Source organism: Oncorhynchus masou, chromosome 28, assembly GCF_036934945.1.
Source record: "Oncorhynchus masou masou isolate Uvic2021 chromosome 28, UVic_Omas_1.1, whole genome shotgun sequence".
In the NCBI taxonomy this organism is placed as follows: domain Eukaryota; kingdom Metazoa; phylum Chordata; class Actinopteri; order Salmoniformes; family Salmonidae; genus Oncorhynchus; species Oncorhynchus masou.
The window spans coordinates 55672487-55695072 of NC_088239.1; the positions used below are offsets into that span (position 1 = coordinate 55672487).

General features: G+C 42.2%; 1 protein-coding gene across 2 annotated transcripts; it reads left to right on the forward strand.

Annotated features, from left to right (window-relative positions):
* The first annotated feature begins 378 nt into the window (after window positions 1–378).
* On the forward strand, window positions 379–22132 carry LOC135517934 (glutamine synthetase-like). 2 transcript variants are annotated; one of them, XM_064942665.1, is made up of 7 exons: window positions 379–545; window positions 6512–6695; window positions 18988–19149; window positions 19323–19469; window positions 19651–19778; window positions 19885–20084; window positions 20189–22132. In XM_064942665.1, exons 1-7 carry the CDS (start codon window positions 534–536, stop codon window positions 20490–20492), a joined length of 1137 nt encoding a protein of 378 aa, XP_064798737.1. In that variant the 5' UTR covers window positions 379–533; the 3' UTR covers window positions 20493–22132. The 2 variants fall into 2 exon arrangements, with proteins under 2 accessions (XP_064798737.1, XP_064798738.1); XM_064942666.1 differs by lacking the exon at window positions 379–545 and adding an exon at window positions 1610–1693 and having other exon boundaries at window positions 20189–22131.
* Window positions 22133–22586: the final 454 nt, after the last annotated feature.

The following is a 22586-nucleotide window of genomic DNA, read 5'->3' on the forward strand; positions in this document are numbered from 1 at the left end:
GAATCAGTGAAATGGCTTTGCAAAACAGCATTCCTTTGTGTGAAACACATTGCATTTATTCGGCATCTTTTTCTTATAAAATAAGATGTTTGAATTCATTGGCTTCATACTTACCTATCAAAAGATGATTCCTGCAGTTTATGCTTACATAGTGTCTCTCCCAATCTCATTATGCCTGGAATATTATCTGATTATACACAAGAGACACCTGATCTCTCCCTTCAGTAGTTGTTGACTCTGTTAGCATACATGTGCTTTGGGCATTGTGCCTCATCAGCATGGAAACAGACTCCGAAATACCCACCCCTTCTGTCCTTTGGCCAACCCCCAATGTCAGAACAGTAGTCAGTGTCATTAGAAAACTGCGTCCGTATTAGAAAAGCCAGCCTAGTGGAAAGTAGGTACGTTTAACAAGGAGCCAACCTTCTCCCTACTGGCCCGTGTTGTGTAATTGTGTGCTCCTGTGCACTGAGCTGCATACAAGGTCTGGATCAACAAACAGCCATAGTCCTCTCTCAGCAGATGGCCTTCCTATGATGGCACAGGTGGGTGCTCATGTTTATTTCTCGTGGGAGGGAAGATTTTGGCTGCCTCAGTTGTACTGGTCCAATGTCAATGTTTGTCTAAATCTGGTTGTATGTTTTATAAGGGGTTTTCATGTTCATTTAGTGATTAATAATGTATAATCTCAAGAATTGAAACTGAATTTAAGAAATGTATGATAGTGTTTGCACATAGAAACACATTGTGGAATTTGAGTGGGTCAGTGCTTATGCATGTTTTAAGCCCTTTTTTGCACATATTGTGACACTGAACAGTATATTTACATCACAAGCTGTGATGGCAACTTTTACTTCACTACATTCCTAAAGAAAAGAATGTACTTTTTACTCCGTACATTTTCCCTGACACCCAAAAGTACTCGTTACATTTTGACAGGAAAATTGTCCAATTCACACACTTATCAAGATAACATCCCTGCTCATCCTTACTGCCTCTGATCTGGATGACTCACTAAACATAAATTCTTTGTTTGTAAATGATGTCTGAGTGTTGGAGTGTGCCCCTGGCTAACCGTCAATTTAAAAAAAACAAGAAAATTGTGCTGTTTTGCTTAATATAAGACATTTTAAATTATTTATATTTTTACTTTTACTTTCGATACTTAAGTACATTTTAGCAATTCCATTTACTTTTGATACTTACGTATATTTAAAACCAAATACTTTTAGACTTTTACTCAACTAGTATTTTACAAAGTGACTTTCACTAGAGTCATTTTATGGTATCTTTACTTTTACTCAAGTATGACAATTTAGTACTTTTTCCACCACTGATCACAAGACACTATATTTACATTATACAAGGCTTACAAAATTGAATCATGGTTAAATAAACTAGTCAAAGCCTGATGTAGATTAAAGAAACCTTTTTAGAGACAAGTTTAACAACATGGAATTATTTCTAGGAAAGACACTGAGCTTCAAAGAAGGTAAACTGGTTGATTGATAGGTCAGATGTCAGTGATGAGACTACGTCACAACAAGCTCATTTACATAACCTGTGAAAAACCCTAAACCGGTTTAACTGTCTCAGTCGACTTGGATGATCTAAGGCTGAGAGGAAAAGAGAGGAAGAGAGACCAGAGCACTGCCTCAGTATAATCAATTCTCCTTACTTCACCCATAAAACAGTAAGTAAAGATGTTTCTCTATAATAACTTTGGAAGTAGAGATGATGTCATAGAAAGTGAAACTCCTACAACATACTGCAGTTAGTTTCACAATGGATGGCAAGGAATAAATTAGTCCTAAATATTTCAAAAACTAAAAGCAATTGTATTTGGGACAAATCATTCACTAAACCTAAAACCTCAACTAAATCCTGTAATAAATCATGTTGAAATTGAGCACGTTGAGGTGACTAAACTGCTTGTGAGTAACCATGGATTGTAAACTGTCATGGTCAAAACATGTTGATACAACAGTAGCTAAAATGGGGAGAAGTCTGTCCATAATAAAGCACTGTTCTGCCTTTTTAACAACACTATCAACAAGGCAGGTCCTACAGGCTCTAGTTTCATCGTACCTGGACTACTGTTGAGTCGTGTGGTCAGGTGCCACATAGAGGGACCTCTGAAAATTACAATTGGCTAACATTAATGATATGCATGTAAGTCGCTCATGGCTCAAAGTGGAGGAGAGATTGACTTCATCATTACTTGCTTTTGTAAGACATGCTTAATGCACCGAGGTGTCTGCATAAACTACTAGCACACAGCTTGGACACCCATTCATTACCCCACAAGACATGCCAGCAAAGGTCTCTTCACAATCCCCAAGTTCTGGAGTTTTGTTTTTGCATCTTTTACTTTCGGTTTTGTACAGCTTCAAACAGCTGAATGTACAATATTTTTGGTTATTGAAAATATATTTCACAGCGGTTAAAATGGTACAATGATTCAATATACAATGGCTGCTTGTTTTGCCACAAACTGAAATTAGGTGAATGAAGCATTTGTTTTTAGTGAGACTGCCAGATCAGAGGCAGTAGGGATGACCAGGGATTTACTCTTGATAAGTGTGTCAATTGGACCATTTTCCTGTCCTGCTAAGCCTTCAAAAAATAATTTTAGGTGTCAGAGAAAATGTATGGAGTGAAATGTACATTATTTTCTTTATGAATGTAGTGAAGTAGAAGTAAACAAACATTGCAAACCGCAAGATGGATGCTTATAAAAAACTTTGTCCATCTGTTTCAAACAGCAAGATGGATGCTTATCAAATCAAATCAAATGTATTTATATAGCCCTTTGTACATCAGCTGATATCTCAGGGTGCTGTAGAGAAACCCAGCCTAAAACCCCAAACAGCAAGCAATGCAGGTATAGAAGCACGGTGGCTAGGAAAAACTCCCTAGAAAGGCCAAAACCTAGGAAGAAACCTAGAGAGGAACCAGGCTATGTGGGGTGGCCAGTCCTCTTCTGGCTGTGCCGGGTGGAGATTATAACAGAACATGGCCAAGATGTTCAAATGTTCATAAATGACCAACATGGCCCAATAACAATAAGGCAGAACGGTTGCTTATAAAAAACTTTGTCCATCTGTTTCAAACACACAATACCATCTTAACGGGATAGTTTACTCAGCATAGAAACATGATTTTCCACCTACCGTGGCAAAACTTGAAGGAAATTTTGGGATATTACATTTCCTTTCAACACTTAATAGCCATATTTTGTTACTGTTAGCATTCTCAGTAACACTTAACATGAAACTGTTCTTGTGCCTGTGTAATAAAACTGTAACTACTTTTGGAGCAACATTGTAGTAGCATGTCACATAATACTTTAGTAATTTTAAATACATAGGAATGAGCTGAGAGTTTAACTACTGTACACAAGAGGAATAGTGACTGTTCCTTATTCCACTTGTGTAATAACTCCATAAGAACTTGATGTTCAAGAAACAGAAACAATGACACCTGGGGAAGGAACCTAAGGGAGTGGCACATATAGGGCAGGTAATTAAGGCGGTGATGGAGTCCAGGTGAGTGTCATAATGCGCTGATGCACGTAACGATGGTAACAGGTGTGTTATAACGAGCAGCCTGGTGACCTAGAGCCCGGAGAGGGAGCACACGTGATAGTACCCCCTCCCAGAAGCGCGGCACCAGCCGCAGGATGAGGACCAAGATGAGGACCATGGATCAGGAGCAGACCGGTCACCTCTGCTAAGGCGCAGGCACCTGTCGATCCAGCTGAGGCGCGGGAGCATGGCGACCTAGAGGCCGGAGAGCATACGTGACAGTACCCCCTCCCCGGCGCGTTCGCCTCCAGCCGCAGGACACCAACAACAAGGACGATCCCAAGGATCAGGTGCGGACCAGTCGTCTCTGCTAAGGCGCAGAAACCTGATGAACCGGCTGAGGTGTGAGAGCCTGATGAGATCTCCCTGGTTGCCTACGTCGAGGCACGGGAACCTGTTCACACTGCTGAGGCATGGGAGCCTGTCGATCCCGCAGAGGCAGGGGAACCCCTCGAACCCGCCGAGGCATGGGAATCCGACAAACCGGCTGAGACTTCCCAGGTAGCTCCGGTTCTGACACCCGAACCCGACATCACCTCCAAATCAAAAACAAAAAAACGCTCTCTGAAGCTTCCCTTTGGTGAGGCATCACTCTGTAATGTATGCGTTGGGAGTCGGGTAGCAAGTTCAGGGAGTGAATCATTTAATAATAAATAAAAACAATACAAAACAAGAAACACGAACAACGCACAGACAAGAAACAGAAACAATGACGTCTGGGGAAGGAACCAAAGGGAGTGACAAACTCAGCAAATAAGAAACGTCCTCTCATTGTCAACTGCGTTTTTTTTTCTTCAGCAAACTCAACATTCGTAAAATATTTGTATGAACATAACAAGATTCAACAACTGAGACAAACTGAACAAGTTCCACAGACATGTGACTAACAGAAATGGAATAATGTATCACTGAACAAAGGGAGGGTCAAAATCAAAAAGTAACAATCAGTATCTGGTGAGGCCACCAGCTGCATTAAGTACTGCAGTGCATCTCCGCCTCATGGACTGCACCAGATTTTCCAGTTCTTGCTGTAAGACGTTACACTACACTTCCACCAAGGCACCTGCAAGTTCCTGGACATTTAAGGGGGGAATGGGCCTAGCCCTCATCCTCCGATCTGACAGGTCCCAGACGTGCTCAATGGGATTGAGATCCGGGCTCTTCGCTGGCCATGGCAGAACACTGACATTCCTGTCTTGCAGGAAATTACGCACAGAACGAGCAGTATGGCTGGTGGCATTGTCATGCTGGAGGGTCATGTCATAGGTGACGTTGTTGCCGGTGATGTCTGGTGAAGACCTGCCTTACAACAGGCCTACAAGCCCTCAGTCCAGCCTCTCTCAGCCTATTGTGGACAGTCTAAGCACTGATGGAGGCTTTGTGTGTTCCTTGAGTAACTCAGGCAGTTGTTATTGCCATTCTATACCTGTCCTGCAGGTGTGATGTTCAGATGTACCGATCCTGTGCAGGTGTTGTTACACGTGGTCTGCCACTGCGAGGACAATCAGCTGTCCGTCCTGTCTCCCTGTAGCACTGTCTTAGGTGTCTCACAGTACCGACATTGCAATGTATTGCCCTGACCACATCTGCAGTCCTCATGCCTCCTTGCAGCATGCCTAAGGCACATTTATGCAGATGTGCAGGGACCCTGGGTATCTTTCTTTTGGTGTTTTTTAGAGTCAGTAAAACGGCCTCTTTAGTGTTCTAAGTTTTCATAACTCTGACCTTAATTACCTACAGTTCCACAGGTGCATGTTCATGAATTGTTTATGGTTCATTGAACAAGCATGAGAAACAGCGTTTAAACACTTTACAATGAAGATCTGTGAAGTTAATTGGATTTTTACGGATTATATTTGAAAGACAGAGTCCTGAAAAAGGGATGTTTCTTTTTTTGCTGAGTTGATATAGGGCAGGTAATCAAGGGGGCGATGGAGTCCAGGAGAGTGTCATAATGCGCTGATGCGCGTAACGATGGTGACAGGTGTGTGCCATAACGAGCAGCCTGGTGACTTAGAGGCCGGAGAGGGAGCACACGTGACAGCTATAGGCTATATTAAGAGTCATATCTACGAGTCCTCCAAACCATGTGCTTTTGATCGTATATTTAGACTAATTCAACAAACTGTTGTAGTTTTTGGTTCTTCATCAAATAGTTGGCAGGCATCAAATAAATATTTGTTTATTTTCAAATAATGTGCATATATTCACATACCTTCAAATATTATTTAGTTTTCTGACAGGTATTCAAAATATTTGTTTTCCTGAGACCTGTATTTGAATATCAAATAAAATAGTTGCCTTTTAGTTTCAATTCTATATAAACTATATTCGACTACCTCTAGCATTTAAAAAGTTGCTATTTTCAAATAAACAAAATACAACTATCTTCTGGCCAGGTCTGAATGTGTGCACATCCAGTGAAACTTACCAGGTGTCAGGTGGAGCAAGTAGTTCAATGCAAGAAAAATAAACCCACAAATACGGTTGTGTGCTCCCAAATGATTTGTTAAAGTGACTTTTGATGAAGACCCATTGACAAAACATTATTGTTCTAATAAAACAGTTAAATGTTTTATGCCTTTACCTTTTGTACAGTACTGGTATGTCTATCCATCATGGCATTCAGATTACTTCAGATTGCATTTAGGCTTTCCTTGTTTGATTTTGCTACTGATTGGGTGGATCAAAGCATTTGTCAAACTAACGGATTGGAATGAAAATACATTTTGTAAAATAGAAATGTGTTCATGAGGACAAGTGAATGGAATGGTACATGAACAGCAAAACAAATCATGATCTTGTTCAACACTTCCTGATGACACCAGCTGATGAAAAACTAGGAGGAATTACCTGTTGAACTATGTGTCACTATACAGCATGTGTTCTGAGTGTCTGTTTCTCTGTTTTTTTGACCCCCTCAGACTCTACACTTAGCCATGGCATCTGTGTCAGTCAGCTCTCGTCTAAACAAGGCCATCCATCAGCACTACATGTCCCTTCCACAGGGGGACCTGTGTCAGGTCACCTACATCTGGATCGATGGCTCCGGGGAGGGGCTGAGGAACAAGACTCGTACCCTGGACAGAGAGCCACAGGGAATAGAGGGTAACACATTGAATCAAATGTATTTGTCAAAATAATAACAAGAGGAATAAATACACAATGAGTATAGATAACTTGGCTATATAAATAGGGTAAGTACCAAGTCAATGTGCAGGGGTACAAGGTAATTGAGTTAGATATTTTTATTCATTTATCCCTTATTTTACCAGGTAAATTGACTGAGAAGACATTCTCATTTACAGCAACAACCTGGGGAATAGTTACAGGGGAGAGGAGGAATGAGCCAATTGTAAGCTGGGGATGATTGGATGACTGTGATGGTATGAAGGCCAGATTGGAAATTAGCCAGGACACCAGGTTTAACACCCCTACTCTTACAATAAGTGCCATGGGATCTTTAGTGACCACAGAGAGTCTGGACACCTGTTTAACATCCGATCTGAAAGACAGCACCCTACACAGGGCAATGTCCCCAATCACTGCCCTGGGGATTTTAGATATTTTTTTAGACCAGAGGAAAGGGGGCCTCCTACTGGCACTCCAGCACCACTTCCAGTAGCATCCGGACTCCCATCCAGGGACCAACCCTGCTTAGCTTTAGAAGAATGCCAGTAGTGGGATGTGGGGTGGTATGCTGCTGGCAATGTATATATAGGTAAGAATAAAGTTAATAGGCAACAGGATAGAAGATAAACAGTAGCAACAGCGTACAGTATGGGACTAGTCAAAAGATTGCAAAAAGCGTTAATGCAGATAGTCCGGGAAGCCATTGACCATTTTTAAGGCCTTCCTCTGAAACAGCCTGGTATATACAGTACATGGCCAAAAGTAAATGGACACCTGCTCGTGGCACATCTCATTCCAAAATCATTGGCATTAACATGGAGTTGGTTCCCCTTTTACTTTTATAACAGTCTCCACTCTTCTGGGAAGGTTTTCCACTAGATGTTGGAACATGCAGGGACTTGCTTCCATTCAGCCATGAGAGCATTAGTTAGGTTAGGCCCTGATGTTGGGCAAGTAGGCCAACCTCCTAGTCGGCGTTCCAATTCACCCCAAAGGTGTTTGGGTCAAGGCTCTGTGCAGGCCAGTCAAGTTCTTCCACACCAATCTCAGCAAACTATTTCTGTATGGACCTCTGTGCACGGGGGCATTGTTATGCTGAAACAGGAAATGACCTTTCCCAAAATGTTTCCACAAATTTGGAAGCACAAAATCATCTGGAATATCATTGTATGCTGTAGCGTTAAGATTTCCCTTCACTGGAACTAGCCCGAACCATGATAAACAGCCCCAGACCATTATTCGTCCTCCACCAAACTTTACAGTTGGCAGAATGCATTCAGGCAGGTAGCGTTCTCCTGCAGCCGCCAAACCCAGATTCGTCCGTTGGACTGCCAGATGGTGAAGCGTGATTCATCACTCCAGAGAATGGGTTTCCACTGCTCCAGAGTCCAATTGCGCATGGTGATCTTAGGCTTCTGTGTGGCTGCTCGGACATGGAAACCCATTTCATGAAGATCCCAACGAACAGTTCTTCTGATGATGTTGCTTCCAGAGGCAGTTTGGAACTCGGTAGTGAGTGTTGCAAACGAGGACAGGCAATTTTTACGTGTTATGTGCTTCAGCACTCAGCGGTCCCGTTCTGTGAGTTTGTGTGACCTACCACTCCACGGTTGAGCCGTTGTTGCTCCTAGACGTTTCCACTTCACAATAAGAGCACTTACAGTTGACCGGGAAACTCTAGCAGGGCAGAAATTTCACAATATGACTGGAAAGGTGGCATCCTATAAAGGTACACCATTGAAAATCAATGAGCTCTTCAGTAAGGCCATTCTACTGCCAATGTTTGTCTTTGTAGATTGCATGGCTGTGTGCTCAATTGTATACACCTGTCAGGAAAGGGTGTGGCTGAAATAGCCAAATCCACTCATTTGAAGGCGTGTCCACATACTTTTGTATATATAGTATAGGTCCTGGATGGCAGGGAGCTTGGCCCCTGTGATGTATTGGGCCTTACACACACTACCCTCTGTAGCACCTTGAGGTCGCATGCCAAGCAATTGCTATACCAAGCGGTGATGCAGCCATTCAAGTTGCACTCAATGATACAGCTGTAGAACCTTTTGAGTATCTGAGGGCCCATGCCAAATCTTTTCAGCATCTTGAGGGGGAAGAGGCTTTGTTGTGCGTTCTTCACAACTGTGTTGGTGTGTGTAGACAATCATAATTCCTTAGTGATGTGGACACCGAGCAACTTGAAGCTCATGACCCCCTCCACTACAGCCCTGTCTATGTGGATGGGGGCATACTCGGCCCTTCGTTGCTTGTAGTCCACGATCAGTTCCTTTGTCTTCATCACGTTGAAGGAGAGGTTGTTGTCCTGGCACCACAATGCCAGGTCACTGACCTCCTCTCTATAGGCTGTCTCCTCATCGTTGGTGATTACGCCAACCACTGTTGTGTCATCAGAAAACTTAATGATGGTGTTGTAGTCATGCGCTGCCAGGCAGTCATGGGGGAACAGGGAGTACAGGAGGGGGCTAAGCACGCACCCCTGAGGGGCCCCTGTGTTGAGTGTCAGCGTGGTGCCTGTGTTGTGGCCCCTCACCACTTGGTGTGGCCCATCAGGAAGTCCAAAATCCAGTTGTAGAGGAAGGTGTACAGTCCCAGGGTCCTGAGTCTAGTGATGAGCTTGGAGGTCGCAATGGTGTTGAACGCTGAGCTATAGTCGTTGAACATCATTCTCACATAGGTGTTCCTCTTGTCCTGGTGGGAGAGGGCAGTGTGGAGTGCAATAGAGATTTCTGCATCCGTGGCTCTGTTGAGATGGTATGCAAATTGGAGTTGGTCCAGAGTTTCTGGGATGATGCTGTTGATGTGAGCCATGGCCAGCCTTTCAAAGCATTTCATGGCTACAGATGTGAGTGATACAGGGCAATAGTCATTTAGACAGGTTACCTCATAGTTCTTGGCCATAGGGACTATGGTGGTCTTCTTGAAACATCTAGGTGTTGCAGACTGGGTCAGGGAGAGGTTGAAAATGTCAGTGAAGACACTTGCCAGCTGGTCAGCGCATGCGCTGAGTATGCGTCCTGGTAATCCGTCTGGCACGTCCTTGTGAATGTTAACCTGTTTAAAGATCTCAAACCTCATTCACATTACAAATAAGCATGTTGCGCCAGATATCATGCATTTCAATGGGGACGACCACAATGGAGTGAAAAAGCAACTCCCCTCCTTGTGGTTGAAGGCTGCATACTTTGAATGTCTTCAAACTTTGCGTCATCTTCCGTTCAGCCAGAGTCCATCAAAGAACACGAAGTTACCAAACAGAAGTAGATGAAAATATTCGGTTTTCAGTGATAGCTTTATGGAATAGTTAGCAATTACCCATTCCTCCTGTCTGTTAAGTCAACTATATTATATGAATGTTGCCTACCGTTTAAGTTTATTGTGATGGTAATGACATTTGTTTTTTATGATAATTATTAGGTAGAGGTCGCTAACTACAATGGTATCTTCAACCTCGCATAGCTTTCAGCTGCAAGCTAGCTTGACATGCTATAAAGTTAGAGAAACAAGTTGAGGAAAAAGTTGCTTAACAAAACATGTTTTATTATCACCTGAGACAATATATTTATCCTGTCTTGAATGAAAAGGTCATATTTTGCAATCTCAGAAAAAAAATGTGTTCTCTGACGAGGCAGGTTCTTCTCCATCTTGCAATACAAACACTACACTGTCCATTCAGTAGTGGGACAAGACTCTGTGAAGATGACTTATGGCGTAACGAAATACGTCACAATGTAAACTGGGGCATTACTCACATCAGTTACGGCGAGTGAGATTACACAGTCGTCCGGAACTGCTGGTGCTCTCATGCATGGTTCAGAGTTGCTTGCCTCAAAGCTTCAAGATTAATGTCCAGCTCTAGCCTTTAGCTCAGTGCAGATATCGATGGCTTCTGGTTGGGATATGTACGGTGCCTTGCAAAAGTATTAATCTCCCTTGGCGTTTTTCCTATTTTGTTGCATTACAACCTGTTATTTAAACTGATTTTGATTTAGATTTCATGTAATTGACATACAGAAAATTGTCCAAATTGGTGAAGTGAAATGACAAAAAGAACTTGTTTCAAAAAATGACAAAAAAAGGAAAACGGAAAAGTGGTGCGTGCATATGTATTCACCCCTTTTGCTATGAAGCCCCTAAATAAGATCTGGCGCAACCAATTACCTTCAGAAGTCACATAATTAGTTAAATAAAGTCCACCTGTGTGCAAAATAAGTGTCACATGTTCTGTCACATGATATCAGTATATATACACCTGTTCTGAAAGGCCCCAGAGTCTGCAACACCACCAAGCAAGGGGCACCACCAAGCAAGCGGCACCATGAAGACCAAGGAGCTCTCCAAACAGGTCAGGGACAAAGTTGTGGAGAAGTACTTTTAAAGTTAATATCTCGTATCTTACTCCGCTATATTAGGCTTCCCTGCAATTTCTAGAATATATTTCAGTATTGTTTTTTTAATTGGTTGGGTTATCCTGTTCGCATAGAATTACCGTCCATTTCACAAAGACAAAACCCAGTTAATATCCTCGCTGTATATCAACCAGTTTTCATGAGGACTTTATTTAGGTATGTCTTTTGAATTTGATCTATGGATAATACTACATTAATTAACCATTTAAGTTATCCTATTTGTACAAAATCCCCGTCCTATCTCACAACGCCTATTCAAATCCGGCTTTAACAAACCTCACAAAGGTGACCCAATCTATTAAGCTAGTTTTATTTCATGGTAGTGCACATGTACCTCAGGTCATTGCGGACCTGCACAATTAGTTAACTATCGACGTACACAAAAGTGACGCTTGGTGATATCTTAAATCATTCCCCCAAATTCGTGAATAAAGATTACTGACCTTGTCTTGAAGACTGGGAAAAGCAATGTAGGTTGGATTTCGTCACCAACTCTGTCGTGTACCAGTTCACCACTGGCCTGAAATAAACCCTCAATTCAGAGGTCAGGTCTTTGTCTTACGGATCCTGGATCCGCCCGTGCTTGGTTTTCAGCAGTTCCTTGGGACGACAGAGGCAGGTATTGAGAGCCGGCTCGAAGGACCAATTGATAAGAGAATTATGTTCTCCAGGTACATAACCCAATTTAATTATATTACTCTCAGTCTGCAAACCAGAATGTGTAAGATCCTGGTCGAATGAAACAGACGGAGGCCCAGCTAAAATAGTCAAAAAGGTTTATTCACGGGAACATTCTAAAGTCAAGAATACAAAACAATTCATTTTATACTGACTTCTCATGCACACATACACACAAAGACGCACACACACACACAAACAGACGCACACAATGTCCTGCTACGCACACACTGTCTGTCTCTCTACCCAGCCGACAGAGATCAGTGATCTTGTCCTTGAGATGTACTCCCTGTACTCTCCCAAACCTCTAGTCAGGTCGGCACCAAAATCAGACAGTCTGTGTTTAAAATACCATAAAGACATATTGTTTTACCCTAATTCTGGCAAGAACTACACATTCATTGATTATGATTTTATACATTCTAATCAATTCCATACAATTATATGTTTCAGGGCGGAATATTCTAATCATTCAATTAACAGATAATTCTCAACTAACAGTTATGAAAAAATATTGAACTTTGAACATCCCACGGAGCACCATTAAATCCATTATTAAAAAAGGGAAAGAACCTGGCACCACAACAAACCTGCAATTAGAGGGCCACCCACCAAAACTCATGGACCAGGCAAGGAGGGCATTAATCAGAGAAGCAACAAAGAGACCAAAGATAACCCTGGAGGAGCTGCAAAGCTCCACAGCGGAGATTGGAGTATCTGTCCATAGGACCACTTTAAGCCGTACACTCCACAAAGCTGGGCTTTACAGAAGAGTGGCCAGAAAAAAAGCCATTGCTTAAAGAAAAAAATAAACACGTTTGGTGTTCTCCAAAAGGCATGTGGGAGACTCCCCAAACATATCGAACAGGTACTCTGGTCAGATGAGACTAAAATTTAGCTTTTCGGGCCATCAAGGTAAACACTATGTCTGTAGAAAAACCAACATCTCTCATCACCCCGAAAACATAATCCCCACAGTGAAGCATGGTGGTGACCACATCATGCTGTGGTGACATTTTTCATCAGCGGGGACTGGGAAACTGGTCAGAATTGAAGGAATGATGGATGGCGCTAAATACAGGGAAATTCTTGATGGAAACCTGTTTCAGTCTTACAGAGATTTGAGACTGGGAGACTGTTCACCTTCTAGCAGGACAATTACCCTAAGCATACTGCTAAAGTAACACTCGAGTGGTTTAAGGGGAAACATTTAAATGTCTTGGAATGGCCTAGTCAACACCCAGAACTCAATCCAATTGAGAATCTGTGGTATGACTTAAAGATTGCTGGACACCAGTGGAACCCATCCAACTTGAAGGAGCTGGAGCAATTTTGCCTTTAAGAATGGGCAAAAATCCCAGTGGCTAGTTGTGCCAAGCTTATAGAGACATACCCCAAGAGGCTTGCAGCTATAATTGCTGAAAAGGTGCCTCTACAAAGTATTGACTTTGGGGGGGTGAATAGTTATGCATGCTCAAGTTCAGTTTTTTGTCTTATTTCTTGCTTGTTTCACAATAAAAAATATTTTGCATCTTCAAAGTGGTAGGCATGTTGTGTAAATCAAATGAAACAAACCCCCCAAAATCCATTTTAATTCCAGGTTGTAAGGCAACAAAATAGGAAAAATGCCAAGGGGGTGAATACTTTCGCATGCCACAATGTAAATTTCTGTGAGATGGACCAAGTGTGTTGTGCTTCACTGTGGTCTGGTCTATCAACGGGACCTGAAGAACTGTAATATCCTATGTTTCTCAAAATCATGGCTGACAAGAAATTGGATAATATACATCTAGCTGGTTTTTCTAAGCATCGTCAAGACCGAACGGCAGCTGCGGGTAAGGTTAATAAAGGGGGGTTGTGTGTCTCTTTGTTAACAACAGCTAATGCGCAATCTCTAATGTTAAAGACGTCTTGAGGTTTTGCTTGCCTGAGTCAGAATACCTCATGATAAGCTGCAGACAATACTATTTACCAAGAGTTTATCTATATTTTTCATAGCTGTCTATTAACCACTACAAACCAATGCTGGCACTAAGAGCACACTCAACAAGCTGTATCGGGCCATAAGCAAACTAGAAATGCACATCCAGTGGCAGCACTGCCAGTGATTTTAATGCAGAGAAACTGACAACAAAGAACCATTACTCATTTTAAGCCCAAAGGTAAATTATGTCCTATGGTTAACAACTCCTCGATTAATACCTATTGTAGGTTAGTCGAACAAGAAGCCATATCCGTATATACGAGAAAAACAAATCATATTCAGAAGAACCTCACTAGGACAGAAGAACAGGCACTCAATGAACTAATGAAAGACTCATCTTTGCTGCTGCTACTCTCTGTTTATCATATACGCAGTCACTTTAACTATACTGGGGCCACCCATATGTAAAAGTAGTGGCCCCAGCCGACTTGTAAGTCGCTTTGGACAAAAGCGTCTGCTAAATGGGATATATTATTATATTATTATTATTATTATTATTCATGTACATACTACCTCAATTGGGCCGACCAACCAGTGCTCCCGCACATTGGCTAACCGGGCTATCTGCATTGTGTCCAGCCACCCACCAACCCCTCTTTTACGCTACTGCTACTCTCTGTTCATCATATATGCATACTCACATTTACCATACCTACATGTACATACTACCCCAATCAGCCTGACTAACCGGTGTCTGTATGGAGCCTAGCTACTTTTTATAGCCTGTCTTTTTACTGTTTTATTTCTTTACTTACCTATTGTTCACTTAATACCTTTTTTGCACTATTGGTTAGAGCCTGTAAATAAGCATTTCACTGCAAAGTCTACACCTGTTGTATTTGGGCACGTGACAAATAAACTTTGATTGGGGGGGGGGGGGGCTTTGATCGTTTTAGACTATGAAAAATACAGAGAAAAGATTCAATTCAGTAATTAACGTTTCTATAGAACTGATCCCACACTGGTGCTCCAAAGGAATATTAACTCAAATCTGGAGCATGCCACATTAAACAACCTTATCTCACAGCCTGAATATGACTACCGTTGCTGCATATGTGCCATACATGCCTGTACATTTAGCTTGAATTACATAAAACACAACAAGGCAATTATCCAAGCAGCCCAGTGGTCGCAGGAATAGTGCAAACATTGCCAGCAGCTACAGACTTTACAAACAAGATCTCACCAATAACGGGATTAACAGAAGACTGCATTGATCTCACATTAGATGTCGAGTCTGCACACCAGCATTCCCCACACGAGGGGATGGCAGCTCTAGCTCACAACTAGTCCATCGCCAAAAATGTCTGTAAAAAAAACGATAAAGCCTTGTGTTCCTTTTTTTTATTGGTCTCGGGCTGTTGGGGGTAGGTGCAGCCAATTCAGCTGCCCTGCGCGCCGGGTAGGCAAACTGTTGCCATTTCATGTGTCTGAAGGTACAAACTCTTGCTTCCGGTGGGCCTGGAGAGGAAATCAAATGCACTACCACACCGCTGGCCAGTCAGATTACTCAAATGACCGAGTCTGCAGTAATGTAGCAGGCATAAAAGAAAGATACGGCAAGATGTATACTGTGAGATTTCAAAACGTTTAAAACAATGACTAGAGGGATACTGTCAACGAATACAGCAAAGAGCTGCTGTTTTTGAGTGAGTTAATGTTTAAATTCTTACTCAGCACTATCAACACTTTGTATTCAACACTTTTATAAACCATATAATGCATGTTATTTCTATTTACCCTCAGCACTACAACAAGCAGTGCAGCAGTAATGAATGAGTAGGAAAATGTATCTATAGGCTTGCGTTGTTGTTATTATTACCGGCTTGGGTATTTTTTAATATCAAGGAATATTTTACTTTCTCTGTTCATAGGAGTAACAACATGAATTTTTGCACGAGGCAGAAATAATCCGGTGAGACTCGAGTGTCCCTTTTTTTTTATCAGTGCCTGCATTTGAGACTGACGATCAGATGCAGACACCATCAGCCCAGTAAAATAAAAAGCTAATTATTTAAGTGTATGCTCACTCAGCTGTGCCTCACAAGTAATACACCAATGGATCAATTACCGGTGTAATCATATAGCCTACCTCAAATGTCCCGAGCAACAATGCATTGGCAGGTAAATTCAAGCAAAGCCAGTATGCGTGATAATGTATTGGGCCTATAGTTTACTGCACAAACATCATTGCTACAGTACTGTTTTTAATTGGTTAATGTTGCATAGGCTTACATTTTTAAAATCATGTTAATAAAAAAATCAGCGCGGTAGATCTTGGCATACATTTTGACTCAAAGTGATCTTGACTCAGAAATGGTTGGTGACCATTGCTCCAGAGCTAAAGAACACTCAGTAATGTTCACCACCACATATACTTTGAGCTCCCGCAAAGTGGGCGACGCTGTCAAGAAACACTGGCATGATTAATTCTCGGACCCAGTTTTGTCAGCTGAATTTAAGAACTCATCACTTATTGTATCTAGGAGAGGTCGACATTTACGTGACAAATTGGTCTATGCCAACTGCCAGCCACAAAAGAAAATGAGCCAGGCTCATTTACGCCCTCTTCTGGATGGTAGCTATAAATGCAGAGGCAGCACAGTGCAACAATATGATGACGTGTGAATATTTTTGCCACCCACATGCAGGAAAACGGTTCCAAATAAATGACATTATTACGTGCTCCTCCACCCATGTTATCTACATGATTAAATGCCCATGTCGGTTGTGTTAAATCGGATCAACCTGTCGTTCTCACAGAGAATTAGTGAACATAAATTAAATTAGGAGAAACGACAGGGATTATTATCCTGTTGCAGTACATTTTAATAACCAAAAACATGACATTTCTACATTTAGATTTTATGGTATAGAGAAAGTCAAGATATCAGACAGAGGGGATAGAAATAATACTCTGAGCAATACACCCTCTAGACATTATTCCCAAAATGTCTTAATGATGAAATTTCCATGAATGTTATGTCATAAATGTGAACATGAACTAATGCCTTGTAGTTAAAACCACTTCAGCCTACTCAGACGTTTACTTGATAGGTACTTGATAGGTTGATGGCCTCATTTTGGTTTTACAGACATGTTTAATATGTTTTATGTCAATACTTTATTAGAATATTTCTGAAATGCACATTGTTATATTTGGTAACACATTCGATGCACTGAACACTCACAAAAGCTCTGACGAGGGCCTTCAGGCCTATGAGTAAAGCTTAATAAAGAACAGTGATACTAGCAAGAGCAGTGAGGGTTTCTGTTATTCAATGCTATTCAATTGTTACCATGCACCTTCAACAAAGATCGCTCAGATGTGCCTTTTGAATGCAGGGAAACTGAAATCCGTCTTACCCCATTTTTACCAGCATGTCACCTGTGCACAGAAACACACCATCGCCCTCCATTTGGCAAATCTGACCATAACTCTATCCTCCTGATTCCTTCTTACAAACATCGACAACGTCGTCCTCACAGTGACCATATATGTACAGTGGCATGCAAAAGTATTCACCCCATCGGCATTTTTCCTATTTTGTTGCCTTACAACCTGTAATTAAAATAGATGTTTGGGGGGTTTGAATCATTTGATTTACACAACATGCCTACCACTTTGAACATGCAAAAAAATAATTTTTGTGAAACAAGCAAGAAATAAGACAAAAAAACAGAACTTGAGTGTGCATAACTATTCACCCCCCCCCCCCCACCCCAAAAAGTCAATACTTTGTAGAGCCACCTTTTGCAGCAATTACAGTTGCAAGTATCTTGGGGTATGTCTCTATAAGCTTGGCATATCTAGCCACTGGGACTTTTCCCCATTCTTCAAGGCAAAATTCCCTATATTTAGCCCCATCCATCATTCCTTCAATTTCCCAGTCTCTGCCTATGAAAAACATCCCCACAGCATGATGCTGCCACCACCATGCTTCACTGTGGGAATGGTGTTCAAGGTGATGAAAAGTGTTGGGTTTTCACCAGACAGCATTTTCCTTGATGTCCGAAAAGCTCAATTTTAGTCTCATCTGACCAGAGTACCTTCTTCCATATGTTTTTAAATATTTTACCTTTATTTAACTGGGCAAATCAGTTAAGAACAAATTCTTATTTTCAATGACGGCCTAGGAACAGTAGGTTAACTGCCTGTTCAGGGGGAGAACAACAGAATTGTCAGCTCAGGGGTTTGAACTTGCAACCTTCTGGTTACTAGTCCAATGCTCTAACCACTAGGCTACCCTGCCGCCCAGTCTCCCACATGCCTTTTGGCGAACACCAAACGTGTTTGCTTATTTTTTTTTCTTTTAGCAATGGCTTTTTTTCTGGACAATTTTCCATAAAGCCCAGCTCTGTGGAGTGTACGGCTTAAAGTGGTCCTATGGACAGATACTCCAATCTCCGCTGTGGAGCTTTGCAGCTCCTCCAGGGTTATCTGTGGTCTCTTTGTTGCTTCTCTGATTAATGCCCTCCTTGCCATGTCTGTAAGTTTTGGTGGGCGGCCCACCTTTGGCAGGTTTGTTGTGGTGCCATGTTTTTTCCATTTTTTTAATAATGGATTTAATCCCTATATTTAGCCCCATCCATCATTCCTGTGGGATGATGCTCTGTGGGATGTTCAGTTTCTGATATTTTTTTTATAACCCAACCCTGATCTGTACTTCTCCACAACTTTGTCCCTGACCTGTTTGGAGAGCTCCTTGGTCTTCATGATGCTGTTTGATTGGTGGTGCCTCTTTCTTAGTGGTGTTGCAGATTTTGGGGCCTTTCAGAACAGGTGTATATATACTGAGATCATGTGACAGATCATGTGACACTTAGATTGCACACAGGTGGACTTTATTTAACTAATTATGTGACTTCTGAAGGTAATTGGTTGCACCAGATCTTATTTAGGGGCTTCAAAGCAAAGGGGGTGAATACATATGCACCCACCCCTTTTCCGTTGTTTTTTTCTCCCCCCAAAATGTTTTTCAAAATATTTTTCTTTTTCATTTCACTCCACCAATTTGGACGATGTCCACTACATGAAATCCAAATAAAAATCTATTTAAATAACAGGTTGTAATGCAACAAAATAGGAAAAACACCAAGGGGGATGAATACTTTTACAAGGCACTGTATATCTAGGACATTGCATTATATTCCATGATGTTAATGTTGGTATTGCTATTGACAGATATTCCAGAGTGGAACTTTGATGGCTCCAGCACCTACCAGGCCGAGGGATCCAACAGTGACATGTACCTGATCCCAGTGGCGATGTTTAGGGACCCTTTTACACTGGAATCCAACAAACTGGTTTTGTGTGAGGTCCTGAAGTACAACCGCTTGCCTGCAGGTAATTGTAAACATAGCAAGAGATACTTTTCTTACTTCAGTTGACAGACACGGAGACCAACTGGTTTTGGTCTATGATCGAAGCTGCTGTCTATCTAATTGACTGCTTTGACTGTCTCATATTCCTATCAGTCAAACGAACCCTGCAATATACACCTTTTCCCTCCTGTACAGAGAGTAACCTGCGGTCAGGTTGTAAGAAAGTGATGGAGGAAGTGAAGCACTACATCCCCTGGTTTGGAATGGAGCAGGAGTATACTCTCCTGGGGATGGATGGTCGCCCCTATGGCTGGCCCCAAAATGGATTCCCAGGACCCCAAGGTGACTGACCCTACTATATTTTACCATGTGTCCTTTCGTAATGTAAATGGCCTTAAGCAATTGGAAAAGCACTATATATATGAAATATATTTCTAGAAGTCCTACTATATAAGTCCTAATGTTATCAAATAGGCCTTTGATTTTTATCTCATCTAACTCTTTTTCTATTTCTCTCTCTCAGGTCCATACTACTGTGGGGTTGGTGCAGACAACGCCTATGGAAGGGACATTATGGAGTGTCACTACAAGGCATGTCTCTATTCTGGAGTCAAAATCTGTGGCACCAATGCTGAGGTCATGCCATCTCAGGTAAACATGTACCTTTTGCTACAATGCTGTATGACAAGTCTTTCAGGAAGGTTCTACAGATTGCTATATAATATTTCCTAACTCTCCTTTTATCTCCCTCTCTCAGTTTGAATTCCAGGTGGGTCTGTGTGAGGGGATAGAGATGGGAGACCACCTATGGATGGCACGTTTCCTGCTGCACCGTGTGTGTGAGGACTTTGGAGTTGTAGCCACTCTGGACCCCAAACCAATGAAGGGGAACTGGAACGGGGCGGGCTGCCATACCAACGTTAGCACAAAGGAGATGAGGGAAGAAGGGGGGCTGCAGTGAGTATGACTGCAAAAACATTATTGCACTGTAAGTAAGGTTCTGTGAGGCTGTGTAACTACAAAATTTAGTCCAACACCTAAGCTGTCCCCTCTTCTAACAGACATATTGAGCAGGCCATTGAGAAGCTGAGCAAGCGCCATTCCCAGCACATATCTGTGTACGACCCTCACGGAGGCCAGGACAACATCAGACGCCTCACAGGCTTACATGAAACCTCAAGCATCCATGACTTCTGTTTTGGTGTGGCCAACCGCGGGGCCAGCATCCGGATCCCACGCCAGGTGGCTCAGGAGGGGAAGGGATACTTTGAAGACCGCCGGCCCTCCGCCAACTGTGACCCGTATGCCGTGACGGGTGCCATCGCAAGAACCTGCCTGCTCGGGATGGAAGAGGAGAGTACATGAGAGAGTGACCAGACTCATAGACACATATAATCCTGTGTTTGGTGGAAACTGTCCCTTAGATTTGCCATGATTGTGCGATAGAACTATATTGTAACCAAATAAAAATATTCTTAAGACTACTGGTTGGGGGCCTCCTGGGTGTTGCAGCGGACTAAGGCTCTGCATCACAGTGCTAGAGGCATCACTACAGATCCGGGTTCGATCCCAGGCTGGATCACAACCGGCCGTGATCAGGAGTCCCATAGAGCGGAGCATAATTGCCCCAGCGTTGTTAGGCTGGGTGGGCTTTACTTGGCACATTGCTTTATATTGAATACTACACATTGGATGCTTTAAAGATTCATTACTTGAATGCAGGTTGAATGTTTATGAAGGTTAATTATATTTTTCAGTCTTTGGTAATTGCAGCTGTTCCAATTGGCATATTATTCAGTTTGTTTAATGTTATTGTTTGAAGTTGAGATTGAATAAAATGAAGCTGAATTGAATACAAACCACCTGTTCTTTAAAATCACTACTAGATGGAATCATGATGCAAGTTTTAATTGTGACCCTTCATACTGGACATGAATGACAATGAAATGAGTATTTCCCACGAGCTAACCTTTGACTGTAAATTATTTGAATATATTGACAACACATGACAACTAGTCAAATAAGACTGTAAATGCATTGAATTAAGTTAGCTAATTCATTACCAACAATTCAGCAAGAGGAGGCCTGCTCACTGTCATCTGCCATGTCTCTCCACACTTTCCTTCTGTCCTATGTTGACACCCTGGCTCAACCTTAGCATCCTAACCTTAACCGTGGCTTCATGCTCACACCCTGGCACAACCTAACCCTAGCTTCATGTCCACACACCCTGGCACAACCTAACCCTAGCTTCATGTCCACACACCCTGGCACAACCTAACCCTAGCTTCATGTCCACACACCCTGGCACAACCTAACCCTAGCTTCATGTCCACACACCCTGGCACAACCTAAACCTAGCTTCATGTCCACACACCCTGGCACAACCTAACCCTAGCTTCATGTCCACACACCCTGGCACAACCTAACCCTAGCTTCATGTCCACACACCCTGGCACAACCTAACCCTAGCTTCATGTCCACACACCCTGGCACAACCTAACCCTAGCTTCATGTCCACACACCCTGGCACAACCTAACCCTAGCTTCATGTCCACACACCCTGGCACAACCTAACCCTAGCTTCATGTCCACACACCCTGGCACAACCTAACCCTAGCTTCATGTCTACACCCTGTTTCAACCCTTACCATAGACATAACGCTAACCCTGCTATTTATATATTAGTGTAAACACTATGTCTGTGCTGAATAACATAGCTGAATCTGGGACCAATTTAACAACCGTCATCATGCAGACCATGACGTTAAAAGAAAAACTGCGTCATTATAAAACCAGGATGTATAAAGAAACTGCCTTATGAGACGATGATGTAAAAACAAAAACTGCGTTATTATGAGACCATGATGTAAAAAACGAAAACTAAACTGACTTCCATTAAACTGATATTTTATGAAAAACATTCTACTGCAGTTTTGTTACTGCAGTAAAAAGTGCAGTTATTATATTGCTGTAGTATTGCAGTGAAACTGCAATAAACAGTTATGTCACACCCTGATCTGTTTCACTTGTCCTTGTGCTTGTCTCCACCCCCCTCCAGGTGTCGCCCATCTTCCCCATTATCCCCTGTGTATTATACCTGTGTTTTCTGTCTGTTGCCAGTTTGTCTTGTTTGTTCAAGCTCACCAGCGGTTGTTCCTGTCTTTCCTGTCTTTTCATTGTGGTTGATAGAGACCTACAGCTAACATTGTGGTTGATAGAGGCCTACAGCTAACATTGTGGTTGATAGAGACCTATAGCTAACATTGTGGTTGATAGAGACCTACGGCTAACATTGTGGTTGATAGAGACCTATAGCTAACATTGTGGTTGATAGAGACCTACGGCTAACATTGTGGTTGATAGAGACCTACAGCTAACATTGGGGTTGATAGAGACCTACAGCTACCATTGTGGTTGATAGAGACCTACAGCTAACATTGTGGTTGATAGAGACAT